At 47.0% G+C, this 21,749-nt stretch overlaps 1 protein-coding gene across 11 annotated transcripts in view; it reads left to right on the top strand.

Moving 5' to 3' along the window:
* MARCHF8 (membrane associated ring-CH-type finger 8) overlaps window positions 1–21,619 on the top strand; it is a 118,476-nt gene extending 96,857 nt beyond the window's left edge. For 8 of the 11 annotated variants that reach the window (XM_067710193.1, XM_067710195.1, XM_067710198.1 and 5 more), the window contains 5 exons: window positions 12,714–12,796; window positions 13,028–13,873; window positions 15,296–15,476; window positions 17,449–17,596; window positions 18,012–21,619. In XM_067710193.1, coding sequence (XP_067566294.1) covers window positions 12,714–12,796; window positions 13,028–13,873; window positions 15,296–15,476; window positions 17,449–17,596; window positions 18,012–18,316 — 1,563 coding nt within the window. In that variant the 3' untranslated portion in view covers window positions 18,317–21,619. The remainder of the gene's footprint in view (window positions 1–12,713; window positions 12,797–13,027; window positions 13,874–15,295; window positions 15,477–17,448; window positions 17,597–18,011) is intronic. The other 3 variants (XM_067710197.1, XM_067710201.1, XM_067710202.1) reach the window with 3 other exon arrangements.
* Window positions 21,620–21,749: the final 130 nt, after the last annotated feature.

Here is a 21,749-nt window from a genome sequence, read left to right as displayed (position 1 = left end):
TGTTAGAGGGTTAGGTGGACAAGGGTTTCTAGCCATGTGACTTTGAGGAAGGCTACTCCTCTGAACTTTAATTTCTTGATGAGTAAAATTAGGGTAATTATACAACCTTCAGGCTTGCTCTGAGACTTAGGGATAATGTTGGCAAGGAGCCATGGAACAGCTTCCTCATTGCAATGAGTCAGTAAACTGACTCTTGTCAAACTTGGTTGAACCCTGGTGATCTTAGGTTGATTGGGTCAGGATAGTCCTTGATGGTAGCTATTATTATGTCGTTCCTGATCAAAGACAGAACCATAGGCAGACTTCGTTTCATTGCATTTCACTTTATTGTACTTTTCAAATATTGCGCTTTTTACAAACTGAAGGTTTGTGGCAACCTTGCATTGAGCAAGCCTGACGGCACCATTTTTCCAACAGCATTTGCTCTCTTCTTGTCACTGTGTCATGTTTTGGTAATTCACTAAATATTTCAAACTTTTTCATTAGTATTATTATATTTGTTATGGTGATCTGTGATCAGTGATCTTTGATGGTACTATACGACTTGCTGAAGCCTCAGATGATGGTCAGCATTTTTTAACAGTATTTTTAAATTAAAGTATGTACTTTCTTTTTTAGTTATAATGTTACTTCAAAGTTAATGGAGTACAGTATAGTGTAAACATAACTTTTATGTGCACTGGGAAACCAGAAAATTTGTGTGACTGGCTTTATTGCGATACTTGCTTTATTGCAATGCTCTGGAACTGAACTCACAATATCTCTGAAGTATGCCTGTATATGCTTTAAGATAAATATCACCTGGGGGTGAAAATTAAGAAGTCTAATCAAAACTCTGGCTTTTTTCCTTTTTTCCTTCTTGCACACATTTTTATTGTGTGTTCTCTGTGCCAGGCACTGAGCTCTAGGTGCTAGCATAAAATGATGAGCAAAACAAACAAGGCCGCTGACATGGAGCTTTCCTGTAGGCAGGGTTGGAGTTTTCTGAAAAAGAAGTTTTAGCTCCACACTTCCACACTCTTAGAAACAGGGGTACTGTGAAAGCCTCAAAGCTTTCAGAGCAGAAAGAAGATTTGGGTCTATTGCATTTCCACAGCAGGAGTTCCTGCACACTTAACTGGGATCAAAAGAAAACCTCAGGAGTGGGGAGTCTTGTGTGCTCACACCACTAACTTCCCAGTGATCCCCTCAGCATGAAATTTTGTTGTAAAATGTGAGCCTCCTTAATTAAGTATGTTAGGCATGAACCAGTTAAATGGGGCTGCAGAACAGAGGGCAGGACTGCTGTGCAAGATAACTAGTTTTTTTTGTTTTGTTTTGCGGTACGCGGTCCTCTCACTGTTGTGGCCTCTCCCGTTGCGGAGCACAGGCTCCGGACGCGCAGCCTCAGCGGCCATGGCTCACGGGCCCAGCTGCTTCGCGGCATGTGGGATCTTCCTGGACCGGGGCACAAACCCGTGTCCCCTGCAGCGGCAGGCGGACTCTCAACCACTGCGCCACCAGGGAAGCCCAAGATAACTAGTTTTTGAGAATGCAGTTCTTCCTTGTATTTATAAAATGGACCTGTTGTTTGAAGCTACTTTTAGGCCAAGATATGTAAAACTCTTATCTTCAGTGTAGCAAACATACTTAAGCAGATGCTTCATACCCTTGAGATGGAAGATACAAAGAAAGTTCAGACCATGGACATGTTTTATGCTACCTGAGATCTCTGCTGTCTTGTCAAGAGACTTTTCCTGCCAGCTCAGTCTCTAGCTGGATTTCAGGCTAGTTTGTGCTCACATTAGTCAGTCACCTGCAGTCTGCATTATGCTCCTGTTAAAAAACTAGTACAAAATATTCTTTCGATGTGTTGCCTAAACTCTTATTCTATCACCCACCACTGGTCCTGATTCTGCCCTTTGTGAACTAGAGCTCTGACAGACAAGGGGATTTGGGAGGCTGTGTGGTGCAGAGAGGGGAAGGGCTAGAGGTAGGGTCTCTGCTGTAGGAGTGATGTTCAGCCCCTGGCTGACAGGTGGCCTTCACTCCCAGGGTGACTTGGAACACGGGCTGGTGGGGGGAATGCAGCGAGATACTGACACAGCCTTCGGGGGACTTGGGTGATCACGGAGGCTGCTCCTGGAAGGCCTGCCATGTTAGGGTGAGATGACGTGACTCCCTGTCCAGGGGTGTTGTACCACCACTGCCCACCAGCTGCAAGCTGTCTCATCGCTCGGCATAAAGTATCCTCAGTTGTAACGTATACAAGGAGGCCCAGTGCAGCGTTTAGGAGTATTGCATGAGTTCAGATTTTGTCCAACACTTAACTGTGTGCAAGACATTATGCTTTGAATGCTGAACTAAACAGAGAAGAGAGGAATAAGTAGAGTGCCATAAAATACCCGCAGACAGAATTATTATGAAGGTGAAAGAAAAGGGGCTAAGGTACAGAATTATGAGGGACCGAAGTTAAAAGGGCTGCTCGGAGAAGGTATGGCTGAGGAGGGGATACTTAAAGCAGGACATAAAAGGTAAAAAGGAGCTGGCCAGAATGGGGTTAAACTGTAGTAGAAAACTGGTTTGTCACCTTCTTGGGAAATCCAGTTCTTTAGGTAAAGATGAAAGGCAGGTATTTGCAGCCTTGGTCACTGGGAGTGATGGCTGTCATGGCCACCCAGTTGCAAGGTACCTGTAAACCCTGGGGCTGTGTTGGTTGGGACCATTCCAGTGAGGACCACTGTACTTTGACCTAAAACCCTTTAGAGGAAGGTTAGAATTCCCTGAGGCGGCTTAAACTCACTCTGTCCGAATAGAATTTTTTAAGATAAAAGGAATTGGCCTAGGCCAGGTTCACTGAGGGGGCTGGGCTTTCTTGAGCCTCTGCTGATACCTCTCAAGGGAGCCTTATGTACGGGAAAGGGCAGCACACAGACATGGCGTTAGTTTACTGAGAATGCTGAGGGAAGCATTCTTATTCAACCCGGGGAATTGGATTTGGTCCAGGTGACACAATTTCTTGAACAAGTTCATGATTGGCAGCACTTACCACAGGGAGATGGCAGTGGCAGGCTAGACATCCATCATGAAGCCTGGAGCATGGGTGCCCTCCTCCCTGCAGCCAAGCAGGTTCACTAAGCTCCAGCAGTTGCTGAAGACTGGTACCTGGCAGAATATTTTAGAGCTCTGCATAATTTTATTCAGATACCATGAACATTATGTGCCTGCCTCTGGTTAATCAAGTATTCCTGGGTAGAAGTCAGATTGGACATGTTTAACGAGCACTTAAAATTATTGCTGTTCTGTTGTTTGGCAAGCAAATCTCAATGAATTTGAGCATTGACTCTCCTGGAGCTCTTGAATATTTTCTAGTTAATGTTGCTGTTAGGTAGGAATGAGATACAGCAGAATGTCACATGTCAGATGTAAATACAGCCTTAGGATGGTGGCTTGCTGGCCACACACCTTGGTGTGATTGTCAAGACCAAGGCCTGCTTCTCTCTGTTTCTGAATACAGAGTTAACCAGTGACAGACTTAGGTTACTCAGACCTATGGGTTAAGTATAAGGCGAATGTGCCTTTCTTAATTTATACTGAAGAAAACAACTATCCCAAAGACAAGATACTTATTTTCATGCAGTAGAAACAAGGAGAATGAATTGGTGGAGTTGAATGGCATCAAGTGGTAACAGCCTGCTTCACGTGTGTCATGAGCACCACATAGCTTCACTCTGGGTCCTGATGGAGCTCCATGGTCAGTGTCTTGCTGTTTGGCTCCCCTCTTATAAAGATTGATTGACCGTATTTTCTTTTCTTTTTTTTTAGCCTTCTGACTGGTTACAGTTTAATTTTTGGCTGAAACTCTAGACCAGCAGTTTTCAGTTTGCTTTTGGATCTCCTGGCAGGGAGAGGGAGAAGGTTAAACCCGGTTTCATAATAATACGAAGACATTATTTGCTTTTATTACTCTCATTCTCTCACAGGTGTACAGTGGAATTTCCAGAGACTGAGTGGCATGCAAGATGGCATCTTCTCTCTGACACTAATGGAATGTGTGCTGGTGGTCTTGTGTTTTAAAAACTTCTAATATTTGGTTGATGTAACCCACATAAACATAAGAATGAAGCTCTTTGGGGGCCTCCGTTTTTTTAGCGTGTTAAGGGGTCCTGAGACCAACAAATTTGAGAACCTCTGTTTTAGACATATTAAAAGAGACACAGTTACTCCAGAGTGTCCTTGTTTTATTTAGTCACCAAGTGTTCATTGAACACCTCCTGTGTGCTAGGCACTGTGCAAGGCTGAACAGCAGCAGCTTTTTGGTGAACATATTGTTCCAGTAACATCTTTTTATAAACCTTGACAAGTGCCAGGAAAGAAATGAACAGAGTACAAGGACAATGAATAATAGGGGTGAAAAGCCCTTTTTGAGGAGAAACCTGAGGAACAGCCAGTTGTGCTGGGTGGGGTGTGGCAGCATCCCCAGGAGGAGCAAGAGGTTGTGGAGTGCTCGGTGACCAATGCCGAGTCGCAGAGCAGAGAGGGAGGCTGGGCTTGGGGCGTTGGGGCCAGCAAAGGGGTTTCAAGCAGGTCCCTGAATATTCTTTTAGATTGTGGGTCGGGGAGGGCGTGTGCTTAAAGAGATAACTGATTTCATTTGTCACCTAACACATTTGGCTTTAGAGGAAGAGCCTTAACATTAAGTTTGGGGTCATCTTTCTTGTCTCCTGTGTTCCTTGTCAGTCGCATTCTCCCAGGCCAAAGGTTCACCCGCCAGGTGAGTAGCCTGGGCAGAAACTTTTCTCATCCCAGTGAGTGGACAGTGGTTGCCTCTGTTGGAATGGGGGCATTTCATCACAGATATACCTGCAAGTTTACTCTGTAGACCATCAAGCAGTAGTAGTCCACCTGGAAGCCTTCTACGCAGTGGACACATTCCAAGAATGGTGTGTGTCACATTTCTGCATCTCTGACTTTATTTGCTCCTCATAGTAGCCCTGTGGATTATTGACCTGATTTTTAAATGATTAAATTCCTGCTCCAAGTGGTGTGCTCTTGGGAGGTGGTGTGCTTAGTGGAGTGACCCAGGAACACACACAGACTGAGGACTTTGGAGTCAAAAACAGTGCTTTTGCTACCACCTCAGAATTTTCTCAAAGAATGATTGGAAATAAAAATGCATTTCAGGGCTTCCCTGGTGGCGCAGTGGTTGAGAGTCCGCCTGCCGATGCAGGGGACACGGGTTCGTGCCCTGGTCTGGGAGGATCCCACATGCCGCGGAGCGGCTGGACCCGTGAACCATGGCCGCTGAGCCTGCGCATCTGGAGCCTGTGCTCTGCAATGAGAGAGGCCACAACAGTGAGAGGCCCGCGTACCACAAAAAAAAAAAAAAAAAGGCATTTCAGTTATATTTGAAAAGTTAAATATTTAGGGACTTCCCTGGTGGTGCAGTAGTTAAGAATCCACCTGCCCATACAGGGGACACGGGTTCGAGCCCTGGTCCGGGAGGATCCCACATGCCACGGAGCAGCTAAGCCCATGCGCCACAACTACTGAGCCTGTGTACCTAGAGCCTGCGCTCCGCAACAAGAGAAGCCACCGCAATGAGAAGCCCATGCAACGCAGCGAAGAGTAGCCCCCGCTCGCCGCAAGTAGAGAAAGCCCACACGCAGCAATGAAGACCCAATGCAACCAAGAAATAAATAACATAAATTTATTAAAAAAAATTTATTTAAAAAAATTAAATATTTAAAAGAAGTCTGTAGCAGTAAAAGGGTCCTTTTGATTACTAAATAACTCAGAAACCCAGCCCTTTCACCATGGTATTTCTGGTGGTTTGGGGGCCTTTATATGGTTACACTTATAGTTTCTGGGAATGTGAAGCCATCTTTGCTCAGAAATCATTGTCTTCAATGTAATTTATTGAAAACAAGTTATGTTTGCAATATTCCCAACAGTAGCTTAAAGACCTGCTTTGTAAGATGAGCCATGAGAAAGTCCCTTCAGCTGTTGTCTTCCCTGTAGCAGTGCTATGACATAGGCCCCTCCTTATGCTGGGGGCATATTATTATTCACATAATTCCAACTCTCTCTAAAAGGGCACCGAAGAAAAGAATTCAGTGTTAGTGCTACTTGCTAGACAAAGCTGAGAGTCATTTATAATGGAAATCATTTTAGAATTCAGTAGTTTTTATTGTACACTCTCCTCCATGAATTCTGTATTGTACGTATTTTATATTGACTTTTTTAGCGGTCAGTTTCAATTATTTGCTATTGTGAAAGCTTGTTCTTGGCCCAGCCCTTCATCAGGAGTCAACATGTGTGTATCAGAGCAGCCACAGAACTGGCCTCTCCTCTTTAATCGTAGATCATTTTGGAAGATGAATACAACTGGGTGTTTATTTTTAGAAATCAGATTCTCTCTTAATGAAGCATTTCTTTTCACAGAGGAAATTCTGCACTAAGCAGAAGGTTTGCTGAAACGCAGTCTCAGTCTGTACATTGCAGTGTCTAAACACCAAGTGAGACTCTATTTGGCTTTATTATATGAAGTCAGGCCTGCTGAGCAGCAGTAAAGACCCAATCACTCTCTCTTGGTTTGGGGACAGGAGCGGTAGCATTTAGTAACCTCCTGAGCAGAAAGTAAAGGTAAGCAGAATTTCTAAAATGGCCCCCCAAAGATGTCCCACCCTGATGCCCAGAGCCTGTCACTATGATGAGACATTGCTGATGAGATCATTGTATTAATGGAATCACATGAGCTTTTAAAGACAGAGAGCTTTCTCTGGCTGGTGGCAGAGATTGGAAGCAAGAGTGGACTTGAAGGTGGGGAGGGATGGATGGGGAATGCAGGCATCCCCTGGCTGACAACCAGCAAGTAAACAGGTCCTCAGTCCTAAACCTGCTAGGAACTGCCTTCTGCCAGCAACCTGAATGAACGTGGAAGTGCATTCTTCCCCAGAGCCTCCACAAAGAAGGGAGACCCTGAGCAGAGGGTCCTATCACGCTGTCTGTCGCATGATACATTTGTGGTTTTGAGCCACTTAAGTTTGTGGTAATTCGTTAACATGGTAATAAAAATCTAATACAGGTGGCAAATGCCATCTTTATAGAGGAAAAACCTCTCTCTTGATAGCTGTCAGAGCCCTTCACTTTCAAAATCTCTGTGCTGACAATGTAACATGCTTTCTTTTTTTTTAAGATTTTTTTTTGATGTGGACTATTTTTAAAGTCTTTATTGAATTTGTTACAATATTGCTTCTGTTTTATGTTTTGGGATTTTTTTGGTGGCGAGGCATGTGGAATCTTAGCTCCCTGACCAGGGATCGAACCCTCAACCCCTGCATTGGAGGAGAAGTCTTAACCACTGGACCACCAGGGAAGTCCCTAACATGCTTTCTTGATTTAGCCATCTTCTTTTTCTTTTACTTATTTTGATATTTTTGTTTGTTACGTTTTTTTGGTAGAAATACAGTAGTGCAATGACTTTCAAATTATGTTGACCATAATCCTTTGTAAGAAATAGTGTTTACATTGAAACTCAGCACATTGACACACACAACTGAAAGAAAAAATTCCCCCAAAGACTTAATCATCATGTCAGATGCACTTTGACATCTATTTTATTTCATTGTTAAAAATGTAGGTCATGACCCATGAAATCAATTTCTTTACCAGTTTTTCCAGAATTGGAAAATCATTACAGTTGGTTGTGCAGTTTTATTGTACTTCTTAGACTTTCAGTCTCATGTTACTTTAAAAATAAATTTGTATTTAGGAAATACCTGTTCTTGGTTAAGTGGTATAAGGTTGGAAAGGGTCTTCATGAAAAGTCTGTGTCCCTCCTGCCCGGGGTCCCTGCTCTCCTTCTGTGTTTCACAGGAAACCACTCTTGGGAGCTACTGACAGATAGTCTGCACGTGCCAGCATGCATGGTGTGGCTCTACTCTCTGCCTGCTCCCTCCATATACCCCTTACTGCACATAATGAGCTTTCCCTTCTGCTAATGATTGCCCACGTTCCTTTCTATCATTGTACCAGTATTAACTCAATCAGATACGAGCCCACGGGCAATGAAGTTATGCCAACCCTTTGCTCCCACAAACAGTTTTGTACAAACCTCTTCCTGCATATGTGTGAGGATGAATTCTTAAAAGAGTTGCTGGGACAAAGTGCACGTGCATTTGTAATTCTCAGCAAAATTGCCATCTTAGGAGGGAGGTTTACCAGGTTGCTTTGCCACCAGCGATGTGTAAGCATGCTTGTTACCCCATACTTTTGCCAACATGGGTGTTTGATTTTTTTTAGATGCTTTGTTGTTGATGATGATGGTATTTCTCATTGGAGCTTTAATTTGTATTTCTTGTTGTGAGAGAGGTCAAGCATCTTCTGATGCTTTAAGAGCCATCTGTATTTCCTTTCCCATTTTTTGATTAAGTCATTGATTTGATAAATCTAATTTGAAGTCCGTTGTAAACACGAGCCCTCTTTGCATCTTGCCCTCCTTCTCTAGTCCTTCCTCAAGTTCCTTCTGGCTTAAAAGCAAACAAGCCCAACCAGACCATTTCTTGTGGCCCCATACGTGTTGATGAAGATCAGATGGGCTGATTCACTCTTGTTAGGGAGCAAAATGTTTTAAATGTAGCTTTGCTGGTAAATGAAAAAGGGCCCAGTGGGGTTTCGCAATAGAGGAGGAGGAGGAAGTGGCTGAGAGGGAGGTTGGAAAGTAACGTAGTGGAGGGAGCAAGGGAAGGAAGTGAAGCAAAAAGCAGGCGGGGAAGGGTAGGGTTATGGAAGGTACAGCTGGTGTCCTGCAGGGAGGAAGTCCCCTCCAGTGTCAAATTGGTAAGTTCCTGCCACAGACTGAGAACTCTGCTTGGTGAGTCTGTTATGGCAGGCCTCCCAATGGCAGTAAGTTCTCTTAAAGGGAAACAGAGGTGGGAGCATGCCAGCTTCTACCAGGGATACATGGAAAGTTTTCTATTCCTTATATGTTTTTGGCAGTCTTGATAAAATCATTTAAAACAGTGGGTTGATAGGAAAGGCAACCATTAAGTGACTTGAGGACAGCAGAACAAACATGTCATTCCTAAGAAATAAAAGCAACTGGAATTTAGGCCTAGACAGAATCCAGAGGTTTGTTTTGACATAATTGATGACAACATCTTAAAAAGAGGGGATTTTTATGAAAATTTTTTTGTAATGAGATTGCTTTACATTCTTTTTCATGACCGGAGGAAGGTCTCTTGTTTGAGAACCAACAAAGAACTTCAGGAACAGAGGGCTTAAGTTTTCTCAACACATATGAATTTTCTCGTTATGAACATTTACTCCTTTTGTCAGTAACTGTGGAGTCCTGTGTGGTCTGATCCTCGTGGAGGGGAGAGGGTACTCTCTGGCTTTGTGCAGGGGGCATAGAGTCAGTCTCCTTTTCCCTTGAGCCAGCACAGCCTCCTGAATGTCACCCTGCCCCCTGCTCTCAGGAGGAGCTGGGGAGCTGTTGGCCCGAGCCGCTGAGAGGGGACTGCCAGCCCCTTGACTTGTCTTGACCTCCCTGGTTGGACCCTGGAACTGTGTTTGCAGCTCTTGGCTTCATTTTGTTGTTGCCATTGTTGATCAGGCCAGTCTTTTAAATCCTCCTTGGTAGGTTGACAGATTTTACTCGGCCTGATACCAGCAACAAGTTAAGCTCTTTAAAGTTGCTGTCGCTGTGCTTTGATGATCATTCTGCGCGGGGACTGGTCCTGAACTCTCAGCATGCGCTCCTCTTTAGCTGGTGACAGAAGGAACCTCTACGGGGACTGTGATGGCCCCATGAATCTTGCTCATTTTCTCGCTCTTACGGAGAAAGAGCCGGGATAAGGCATTTGTTGGTTTATATGTATGTAAAACAACAGTAAGTAGATTTTAAAATTTTCCTTGTAACCTCATGATCTAAGAAGAAGGGAGACTTTTGCTCTGTTATTGGGAGGCCTGTTGAGGCTTGGATATTACCTGCTGAAAGTGTCTCGTGATGTTCTTTGTGGGATCAGAGAGGAGGAAGTGAGGGCAGGAGCACAGCTAGAGGATGCCGAGGCTGTTCCTGTTTCCCAAACAGAGCAGGGGCTTGGGGCTGCCGCCATCCTGCAGGCCTGCCAGTCTGCTGCAAGTACAGACACGACTCTGTGTGAGTCCCCGTGACACACCTGAGACAGGAAACTCATGGGGAAGGGATCACCGATGTCAAGTGTGTGGATAGTCCGGCTGCTTCCTCGGTGCAGGTTTTGTTCTGCTCCAAGGCTCTCCCTCCTACCACTGAGCCTTGCCAGCACAGGTGTGTGCTAATGTGATCGTTACCCCGGACTTCCCGTTTTCACATGAATTACTTGAGGTTCAGAACGGGAGTGAGAGGCCATTTTGTCTTGGTTTCAGCTTCCCATCTGAGACCTGCCTCCTTTCAAAGACACTGATCCTGGGAGGGCCTCATTCTCCAGATACGACCCTACTTTCCTTTCACAGGGTTTGCCTTCACTTCAGAATACAGGAAAGTACGCGTGGTTTCAAGAGGCTCCTGTCCTTAGAACGTAACAGGGAGGGAGATAACTAGGTATTGCCCCCGTCTTCTTGGTGAGCAGTGTACTTTTCCCTTGCTCACGTGGGGAGGGCGCTTCCTTCTGTACTTCAGTCCAAGCGACTAAGCTTGACCCAGCAACCTAGAGGACGGAGAGCTGACCTCTTAGCAGTGAGGGACAAGGACGTGAACCTACATTCCTGTCCCCCCTTCCTCCCAGGTCTACTTGGGGAGGCGTGGTGACGACGCTTACTTTTCTACACCATGACCAGCTTGTGGCCTTGCCTACAGGTGCTGAACAGAGCTGCTGGTCACCCTCACAAGTTAAAGAAGGGAGCAAGAAGTTCAAGAAGGCTCCCCATCTCAGAGTGGGGCTAGGGCTGAATATCAGAGAGCAGGCTGACTGTAGGAGCTGGGGACATTAGTGTGGCTCTCCTCAGCCTGCCTCCGTGCAGCGACTAACAGTAAAGGCCCTGTGTGCTCACCTCAGGAGAATAGACAAGAGGAGCCCATGGTGGCTGCCTGGAGGAGGGCACAGGAGAAAGCAGAGGTAGCTCGTGCAGTGGGAACATAGCAGCATAATATTGAGACCGCCGCCCCCCCCACACACAATTTGTTTTAGAAAGAATCGTGACCAAGTAGTGCAAGGTTATTGGAGGGATGTCATTTTCGTGGCTCCAAATAAACTTTAGATTCTTAAGAAATTGGACCAGCAATGCTTTTATGGAGAATATACGCAATGTTCACGTGCACATTCAGCTAGAAAGTAAATGTGGATTCTTTGGTGACTCAGAAGATGCGCTCATTGAGTAATGCTGCATAATTTTAGCATATACATGTAGCATGATAGCATGTAGCTTCTTGGATCGAGCTTCTTTAGGTTGAGCTGGGTTTACAGTGATGTATCGTCCCCATGCTGGGCAGCAAGAGTAGCCGTCGAGTGGACATCTCAGTCAGAGTGCCAGTTCTGTCTGGCTCTTCCCAGGCTGGTGTATTCGCTGGAGAGGCGGCAAGGTGGGGAGAGCTGTCCTGGTGGCTGATGCAAGTCCGTGGTCCCACAGCTGGAGTGCCAGGATGAGAGTACATCCTGGGGTTGGCACTGAGCAAGCGTGGAGCCAGGTGGGCTCTCCAGAATCAAGAAGCAGGGCTGAGGGCCACTGGAGTGGGCCTGGGGAGGGCAGGGAGGAGATGTCAGCTTGCTCTTGATAACAGACCCACAGTACTGTCTTTCCGTGGCCCTTGAGTTGTCCCTCAGGATAACTGTCCTAAGCGGGGAAGAACACACAGGGTGCTGTGAGGGCCGTGGAATCTCAGGAGTCAGTCTTGATGAGGCCTGGCAAGGGCCCCACAGAGGCTGGAGTGGGAGGCTGGGGGACCCTCTAGTAGTGGTCATGCATCCTCAGCCCAGCTGTGCTCCCTGATCCTATTTCTCTCCTCCACTTCTCTTCCCATCGTGGTACTTCCTCACCCTCCCAGACTTTTCTCTAATTTTGGCTTGTTCACGACCCCTCAGAGCCCCTGCTCTATCTCATGACCTCTTGCTATACTTTCTTCCACATTTACATGTTCTTGATAATTTTCTCCATACACAATCCCAAGATTAGGATTCGGGAGCATTCTGTGCTCAGCCCCCTCCTGGGCCTGGGGTTGAGCTCTGGGTTGGTGGCCCTGTGCTCAGGTAGTCTCCCTTTTGTATAAAGAGCGCTGGCAGGGTAGTGAAGGTTCGTGGACCAACTGCCAGGCGGTGAGGGAGGAGTGGCTCTCACATTCTGCCAGCCTCAACGAGGATGATCCCAGGTACCAGGTTAAAGAGTGCTGGGTGGGGGAAGCAGAGCTAGCAGGGAAGGTGCCTCATGTTTCTTTTGCATTTGCGTGTACCTTACGGTGCTTGGTTTCTTGACTTACGTATGGACTAATTAAGTTTAGATGCTTAGAAGATAAATGACCACTGAATATACAGAAGGTTGATGGTGCTGTTCCAGAGTCTCAAATATTTCTTGGCTACACTTTACCTTCATCTGAGGGATGAAGAGTGCTGCTTGGTTTGTTCTTCCCTTGGCTCGTAGGGACCTAGTACGTGCTATTCACTGAGCAATGGGCAGCGGCAGACCCATTGCCATTCACAAGGAGGTGGTGTTTGCAGTCCCCTGGCTTTTCCTGAAAACTGACTGGAGGTGTGTTGTTGCAGGCTGGGGGCTCTTCAGTGGCATCCGCTCCAGTGTCCGCCTTCTCTCGCACTTCTGTCACGCCCTCCAATCAGGACATCTGCAGGTAATGCTCTGCTTCACATGCTACGGTGGTTCATGTGCATCTCAGGAATGAGCGTTCATGTCTGCAGGTTCTTGATTCTCCATATGCCTCTGCTCTAAACAATCAACCTGGTTTTATGTGCTGTTTGCTCACCAGGTACCACGCAAGTCTCATTTCTTCACTTTGATGCCTATTTTCTTTTAAAATTGTTTTTACTTTCTGTGCTTTTATTCCACTGTTCTCTGCATGCAGTTCCAGTGCAGTGTTTTCTGAGTGTTGTCACCACAGTCCCGTGCAGTCTGCTGTTGTCTTGAAAGCTCCTCCCTGCCAGAGTTCTCTGACACAAGGGCTCACTGTGACAGTTGTCTGTCAAGACACAGTGCAGGCATCAAAGAGAAATTCCCATGGCTCAGAGTGGGTCCAGGCCTTGAAGCCTGCTAAGAATACCAAAGCCAGAAGAACACTGAAGTTCTCAAAATCCCTGAATGATGTGGGTGAGAAGGCCCCGGATGCTTTGGAAAGTTTTGACTATGCGGAGAGGACTTGCTCTGAAGGGAAACTGATACTCCCTCAAGACCCGTGTCTCAGTATTAACAGGCTCCACCAGAAAGAAAAAAGAACACTGAATCGCAAACCTCTTGGCAGTTCCAAACATTCTTGTGTTTCATCCCTTTCCGCCAATCGTTCAGCGGCCTCAGAGGTGGGAGCCGGCAAGGGGGGCACGCACGTCCTGCTTCTGGACGAGAAGGCAGATGGCGAGGCCGTGTCCAGAAGCCGGCGGCTGCTCCGGTACCTGTTCTCGCTGTCACACGGCTTGAGCACCAGCAGCCTGCACTGGTTCCACGAGCTGGAGAGCTGCACTGCCGGCCCGCACCCTGCCAAGTCCTCCAGCGGGCTGGCTGGGAGCGCGGGCTTCTTCTCCGACGAAACGGGAGATGATGACGTCTTTGAGGACAGCACATCCACAAAACCGAAGAGCAGGGTCCTGCGGGCGCCCCTCTGCTCGGTGGAAAAGGACAGTGACCTGGATGGTCCTTCCCCTCTCTCTGAAAAGGGCCCCCCCATCTCTCCCGTGTCCACGTCAGGGGATGTCTGCAGGTTGGTTTGCCAAGAACCACCATTCTGGCCCTCTCTGCTCCCCACACCTCCGTGGCCTCATCTTGCTTTAATATGTGAAGTTTCAGGAAAATGAATAGGCAGTTGTACACAATTATGGATTAATAGTTTTCTCCAGAATAGATTATTGGTATCATTTGAAAAACCAATTTTTATGACATGGGTCCCAAGATAGTTTCATAGATGATAAAAGAGGAAGAAGCTACACATATTAAAGGCCAAGCTGACTCTTCTCAACTAAAAATAAGTAGCTTCTGCATAAGGAAAGCGGAAGAAAAAATAGTATCTCCAGTCTTCCAGCTTGATGGTCTAGATATTAAGCATTGGCTTCCCCTCTCGACCTCATTATTACCCCTCGCTCCACCTGCGACACGATGTGCATGGGGAAGGGCTGCTCTTCAGCAGCTCCTTCCTTCCTTTTAACTTGGATGCAGCCACCTCTGCCCAGGTCCTAACTCCACTTTTATCTTCCCGGGTGCAGCATCCTTGTCAGGCCTCCAAAAGCTTTCAGAATTCACTTTTGCCGCTACTCTTAGGCCTTCCCCATTCTAACCTTTCCCCAGTGGCCCCTCCTCAGGATCAGCTCTTATCATTTCTTTTAACAATTGGATCAGAAACCCCTCTCACAGAAACAAACAGCCGAGAGCCTGGCCTGGGCCAGAACCCAGTTCCTTTCAGGCCAGGTGTCCCTACCTGCTCTCCAGCTGCTGGAAAAGACCTTTTTGTTTCTCAAAGGTCTGTTAAGTTCCTTGAGGTTAGTAGCTACGTCCTGTTGCATGCACCCTTAGAAATAATGAATGATTTAAATTTCTCACTTATTGCTATGAGTGATCCTGAAAAAAGAAATGAAATTGCAGCATCTTATAATGGTTTTTCAGGTCCAGGAGAAGCACTGTGATTTCTCTGTTACCTCTCTGAGAGAGGACAGAAATATGTAGTTGTGGTGTGTGAAGGTGAGGTCAGTGATTATAGCTAGCAAGCAAAGTTCATCATCTTTTCAAGTCACTGGTATTTTTGAAAGGTAGAGTGCTGGTTTTGTTTTACACAGAAATTTTACCTCTGATTATTTTAATGTCATGTAAGTTCTGGAAGATGTTTCCTTAAATTCGTCTTTTTAGTGAAGTTCTTAAGTCTTACCCAAAATGACTGCTTTGTCATTTTCTTATATCATTTTTTCCTCTCTGTTGCCAAAAGCCACCCAGACTTTCCATGTTGGTGCGGTAAGCTAGAAATTTTTAGTTTGTAGTAATTGTTTTCATTTGTGTTCGTATGTTTTCGTGCTTATAGTCATTTTGTGATGTTTGTTTCGGAACGTTTTCCTTGGGGGGACTGACCTTCCACTGAAGCGTCATCCTCCCTGTTGTGTGGCCCTCCTTGTAATGACTGGCCTTCCTTCTGCCACAGGATCTGTCACTGTGAAGGGGATGACGAGAGCCCTCTGATCACACCCTGCCACTGCACAGGGAGCCTCCACTTTGTGCACCAGACCTGCCTGCAGCAGTGGATCAAGAGCTCCGACACACGCTGCTGTGAGCTGTGCAAGTACGAGTTCATCATGGAGACCAAGCTGAAGCCTCTGAGAAAAGTATGTGCGAGGCCACCCTCGGAAGTACTTTAGCTTCACTGAGACGAGCGCCCAGAAGAGTTAGCACCTGGGACTGGGTGGAGCCCAGGGACTGGGACTGGGTGGAGCCACAGTTGGCTTGAGTTCACTCCTTTAAGAAGTTGGGGCTGGTGTGTACATTCATGTTTTTGGTACTGTTTTCCAAGTCCCTCCTCTCAGGAAGAAGCTCTTTCTGTCCATTCAGTCATATGATGTTTTCTTTTTCCTTAAAACTAAGACTGCCTGCTTGTCTGTATCAGTCATTTGGCCCTTGACCACAGACTGTTTTGTGACATCTTAGTCAGCATTAAACTTTGTATGTATTAACTCTTCAGGCTTTGCCTCTAATTAGGTCCATATAGTGGAGATTAGTATCTCTCTCCAGCACAAAGAACAGCATAACATGGTAAATTTATTTCTGTATACCTGTGACAGGTGTTTCCTAGATGGGAAGTGGGGGCAGATGGGAAAAGAAAGGAACCACAGGCATTACATGCAACACAGCTCTCTTCAGGTCCCATGTCCGTGCTTCCTCTGAAAGGAGCCTCATCCGGTGCTCCCCTCCTGTGTAAACACTGGCCGTTCCATGTGTCTGTGTGCCCAGAATATGGAGAGGCTTTGTTTGGAAGAATAAAAGGTTTGTTCTTATCTCAAAACTCATAAATTGCAAGGGGAATTACATAATCAGGTAACAGCACCAACATGCCGATTCAATGCTAACTTCTATGGTGATCGCTCATATCAGATATTCAGAGAAGGAAGTATTCATTGTGGGTCGGAGCTCTGGGGAAGCAGAGTGGTGGTAGCATCATAGAATGTTTGGTGTTGAAGCAGTTCTTGGAAAATCAGTAGGATTTAGAAGGGAAGTGAAAGGGCTCTAGAGAGGTCAGATTGTCTCTGGAGAAAAGCAGCCACCGCAAAGGTAGGGTGAGCATTTCAGGGGAGTGTGAAAGGCTTGAACTGAATGTGTCTTAGAAAATCAGGGGGACATTTTAGGAGGGAAGCCAGATGAAGATACTGTGTCACACCATAGCAGAAAGAAATCTGGATGCTAGGGAAGGCAGGCGCAAACTACTTAAAAACTGTTTTGTCCCATAAAAGCCTCATTGTTTTTTGGGTGCCTGCTCTATGCTGACTCTTCAAGTGAGTCTTATGGCACTTTGACCAATATAGATAGTCCATGAAGGCTCTACTTTCAGTTTATCCTGCATAGAACCACCTGGAAAGGTTGTGAGCAGGGCTGGCAGAGGATATGCAGTGTTTACACTTGTTCTTTTTCTCTACCTCTATGTGTTTTCTTCTGATTCGGAAACCAGTAAATGAAAAAGAAAATCTGGCTATTTGGAGTAAATTAATGAGCTCCTAGAGGAGATGGGACTGGCACAGACTGCTTGTACCAGGAACTCTTAGCATCGATTTCACAGTGTTGCTGCCAATGTAGCAGAGGATCAAAGAGTGAGCGCCCTCCACCATCACCTTCACGACATAGTGTGACCCATCTGCTAGTGTGTTGTGGTGTCATCAACCCCCTTCTTCCCCTCACTCATGCCAGTCAGCAAGTCACGGAAACTTAAAGTGTGCCACCTGGGTCTTGGGCCAATGTGCTGTTTTCATCAGGACCAAAACCATAAAGTCTTGTATCAAAGCCACTGAATGCCTGCTTCGCCAGAATAAGCAGCCAGGGGATTGCTGGTGGTGGGTCATGGCTCATCTCGATCCCAGCTTCTCTTCATCGCCTAGAAAGTTGGATGTGGACAGAACACCAGTGCCTGGTACCTGGTTGACGCCACATGGTTTAAAGGGAGCGACTCTGAGTGTTTGGGGAAATTCATCTAGCTTGGGAAAGGGGGAGGGAGGAGGGAAGCCAGTCTTAACCATCAACAAAGCTCTCACCCCATCGTAGCGCTTTACGCCCATGAGCCTGAGCCTCACGCTCTGTGCGTTGTCTTTCCAGTGGGAGAAGCTGCAGATGACAGCCAGCGAGCGCAGGAAGATCATGTGCTCCGTGACGTTCCACATCATTGCCATCACCTGTGTGGTCTGGTCCTTGTACGTGCTCATCGACCGCACTGCTGAGGAGATCAAGCAGGGGCAGGCAACAGGTATGTGCTCAGAACGAAAGGTGCACCCAGGAGATCCTGGATGGCACAGTGGGTCTTAGGATTGGGGTGTTATTCCAGGTTGATTTTCAAGTCAGACCTCAAATGTCTGGGCTTCTGGAAGGAGGCATCAATCATGAGGCACTACGCATCCTTTTTGGATGTTTCTTTTGCTGTGGTGGTAGTTTTTAAAACCCAGTCAGGAGAGATCAAATCATGGAGAGAGAGAATCTCCATGAGTGCCCCCTGGAGGAGCAGGATAAAAGGGAGTGGACATGCTCTTCCACTCCTCCTCCAGCGAAGCAAGATTCGATAAGTTAAGAGTCCATGGTTATGGGAAGTTCAGAAATTGTGTTTTATTTACTTCACATCTTAAATAAGGTCGGCTGATAGGCTAACTGGGTTTTTTCCCTTCCAGGAATCCTAGAGTGGCCCTTTTGGACTAAATTGGTGGTTGTGGCCATCGGCTTTACTGGTGGACTTCTTTTTATGTACGTTCAGTGCAAAGTGTATGTACAATTATGGAAGAGACTCAAGGCTTATAACAGAGTAATCTATGTCCAAAACTGTCCAGATACAAGCAAAAAGAATATTTTTGAAAAATCTGCACTAACAGAGCCCAACTTTGAAAATAAAGATGGACGTGGAATCTGTCATTCCGACACAAACTCTTCTTGTTGCACAGAACCTGAAGACACTGGAGCAGAGATCGTTCACATCTGATGATGTGGAGGGTGTGTAGTTCTCCTGGACATCTGCGAACAGCTGAAGGAAATTGTTTACTGCCAATTGTGTACATTTTCTTATGTCGTTTAATAGCATAGACCGGGCAGGTGACTATTTTTAATGGCTTCTCTTTTTCTAAACCCTCCTTAGTGACTCCCCTGGAAAATCCTCACGTCAGCTGTGCACGGCTGGGTTCTGCTTCCGCCAGCGTGTCTACAGGAAGGGAAGTTGGAAGAGCCCGTAACACCGTGATGGGGCGCTGGCTGGGTTCTGGCCTGTAGTCTTGAGCAGAATGAAAGAATAAGATGCCAAACCTGAGGTTAGAGCAGGAGCTGGTAGCGCCTGGGTCCTGATGCGCCTCTTCCAGTTGGCAGGTCCCCCCACCGACCCTCTGGAGTGGAGTGTTGGGAACATCTAGCCATGAGGAGAGGCTTCCCCCTCACCAAGCAGAGCGCGCGGAGGCCGCCACTGACAGTTCCTGAGCAGACGGGCCGTGGTGCTCTGTGCGTGGTGGTGAGTGATTCACTAAGCAAAGCAAAGCACTTTACAAAAAGAGAATCTGTATTTTGTAATATGTGTGTCCTGTGGGATTGACATTTAAAAGGACGTCTCATTTAGAAACCTTCCCTTCATGACCCTGATTATCTCTTTCACATTATAATAGATCTAAAACCCTTTTTGCCTTATATATGCTAAGAAATGTGACGTCTACTCTGGACACAAGTCCATAAAAGGGACTTGTGACTCTAAAGCAGGACAAACAGGTCTGAGGCTTTTTCATAACACCTTGTGGGAATTAATGGATGCTAAATGGCAATTCGAGCATAATTTCTGTGGTTTTGAGCCTGTTTTGTGACAAGTCTTCATGTCATAGGGCTGCCCTGAATGTTTCTTTTTTTTTGGTCAGCCCGGAAGAAGGGTTCATGAGGTCTAAATGAAAAGAAGCGAGTAATTAGAACAAAACTGAATATTTAAAAACTACTCCTTTAAAGACAAACCTCTCCAGTTTGTGCCGGCTTCACACTGATGGAGTAGGCATTGCGCCGCCCTGGTCTGGGGCATGCACGCTGCAGGTGCCCCTGGGTGCCTGCCACTCAGCCAGCCCCTGCTCCTGGCACTTTCTGTGGACCACTGCCCAGGGCAGAGATGCAGACAGGCTGGCTCTGGGGTGAGGGCCAGGAGTGAGCGGCAAACTGCCCTGGTCCACTGTCCCTGCTCCCAGCCACTGCCCTGCCCATTTGTCGCCTTAACTGGACTGAACAGAGAGGATCCTTTAGGGGCCCCTGGCCCTGCTATCAGTCCATTCTGTCATCAGGGATTATCTCCTGTACCATTTTTCATAAAACAAAACCAAAATTACTACCATCAAATGGCCTTTGTCCTTTTAAAAAGGTCTGCTTAAAATTCTGTTTCTGAAGACCAGTTTCATCATGCCAGGCAAATAAGAGTCAACTCCAGGAAAACAGGCCAGGGGAGTCTGCAGTGTAAGTTAGGTCTGCCGGGATGCTTACTCTCCAGGAAGCGCCGCAGATGAGCATCTGGGGGGAGATGCCTGGGGGTCCTGCCCTCCATCCTCTGAGCCTTAGTTGCTTCATCCAGCTGTTAAGAGGAGGAAGCAAACAGAAGATGATTCCTTTCCATTTCAGAGTAGAAGCCCCGTGGTTTGTTTTGAAAGCCGGGAGGAGGCGGAAGGATCCTTAAGCTCTGGAGGAGGACTTTGCCCTGCCGTGGCTGCTCTGGTCTGGCAGCTGCTGTCCAGTTGTAGCCCATCCCTGGAAATAGGGCAGCCGGCCCTCTCTGTCTCCCAGGGCACGTCCAGCCCGTGCCTGTGCTCACTGTGCCCCAAAGTGCAATTACCTACACCCCTTCTCAGCCTGGGGACACCAGGCAGCTACAGACTGTCCACTCAGGAGACTCCCAGGTCAGCCCTGCCTGTGCCCCTTAGGAACTGCCTGGGCAAGGCCCCTTGTCCCTCTAACGGCGGATGAGTGGTCAAGGGAAGACTGGGATAGCTTTTTAAGTGGGAATCTTTCCCTTTCCCCCCGGTGGAACCCCTTATGCTGGACTTGAAAAGCACTGAGACTTTCTGTAGAGAGGAGAGTGTGCTTAGGTGGGGATAGCCCCAGGGCAGCCCACCCAGAGTGCCTGGCGCCCTCTGCGGCAGAGGTGCCTTTATAGCCATGACTGTTGTGTTGCTCCCATGCCCAACTGGACTGTCACGGGAAGCCCTGTCACTTCTTTTTAGGAAGGGCCTAAACACCATCTCGTCACCTCCAGCCAAGCTCCTGAAAGCCTCTGCCTGTGGACAGTCAGCTCCATGTCCTTCTTTTCTCCCCTGGGGTGGCACACAGCTACCCCGTTGCCTTTCTCTTTCCTCGCAGGTCCTGTTGAGCACCTCTGCCCCCCTACTGAGTCCCAGGGCTAATCTCTTCCCCGAAGGGACTAAGGGTGAGTGCGAAGCCCTGCCAAGGTTGGGCTGTGCTGCCATCTAGTGGGAGCTGTGGATCTGCCAGGCATTCCTTTAGTGTCAGCTTGCTCTCTAGGTTCTTTTGGGGGCTTAATTACTCCCCATTTCCTGATCATTCTGCACCTGGCTTTAGTGAGAAGATGACACTTGGATGAACTATATAGAAACGTTGAATGCGCTTGCAGGTCTCAGGGTCAGGGGGGCCGATATTTGTAGGCCAGGTGAGGGGGAGAGGGAAGCAGCCTCAGGGGTGTCACCAGCCAGCCATCTCTGATTTGGCCTCTATTTCCCCTCAAATTATAGTTCAGCTGAAGGACTTTTGTGCTTGGGTTTATTTTGAGATTTTCCTGAAAATTGTGAAAGACCTCTTCCTACCACAGGCCCCTAATGTCACTTCCTTTTTTACTTCCATCCACTCTTTTCAATCTTATGGGTCCAGTTACAAAACCTGCGGGTGTGCCCTTCCTGGCTACAGACATACGGACCCCAGGCAGCTGGGCCCGTTCAAGAGCCTCCGCTGAGGCCTGCACGGGTCCGAGCTGCCCCCGCTGCCTGGTGGTCGGCTGCAGAGCTGGAGGAGCACTGGGCACGGCAGGGTGCACAGGTCCACGACGGTGTGGATGTGGCCTGATGCAGATACACGTTTGAGGTACTCTCCCTCTTGGATCTGATCTGAAATATGCAGCTTCCATCTCTAGTCCAAGGAGAGACTGAAACATAGGGAAGTAAAAGCATTTGTTTTTGTTTTGGAAGTAATTGTGCAACTCATCACCTGTTTAGATGCAGTGTTTGTAGGAGGTTGATTGCTAATAAAGACCAAATTTACACTGGCATGTGTGGTGTAGTTTCTAAAAGGCACTTCACATTTGAACTTTTTCTTAACTTAGAGAATTTCAAGTTATCTAAATGTCTAGTTTTGTATCCCTTTGTGTATGTTCACTGTTCTTCGGCATTACTGCTTGA

Source organism: Pseudorca crassidens, chromosome 16 (assembly GCF_039906515.1).
Source record: "Pseudorca crassidens isolate mPseCra1 chromosome 16, mPseCra1.hap1, whole genome shotgun sequence".
Lineage (NCBI taxonomy): Eukaryota > Metazoa > Chordata > Mammalia > Artiodactyla > Delphinidae > Pseudorca > Pseudorca crassidens.
The sequence above is the reverse complement of the archived record's forward strand: the minus strand, read 5'-3'. Positions and strand labels throughout refer to the sequence as shown.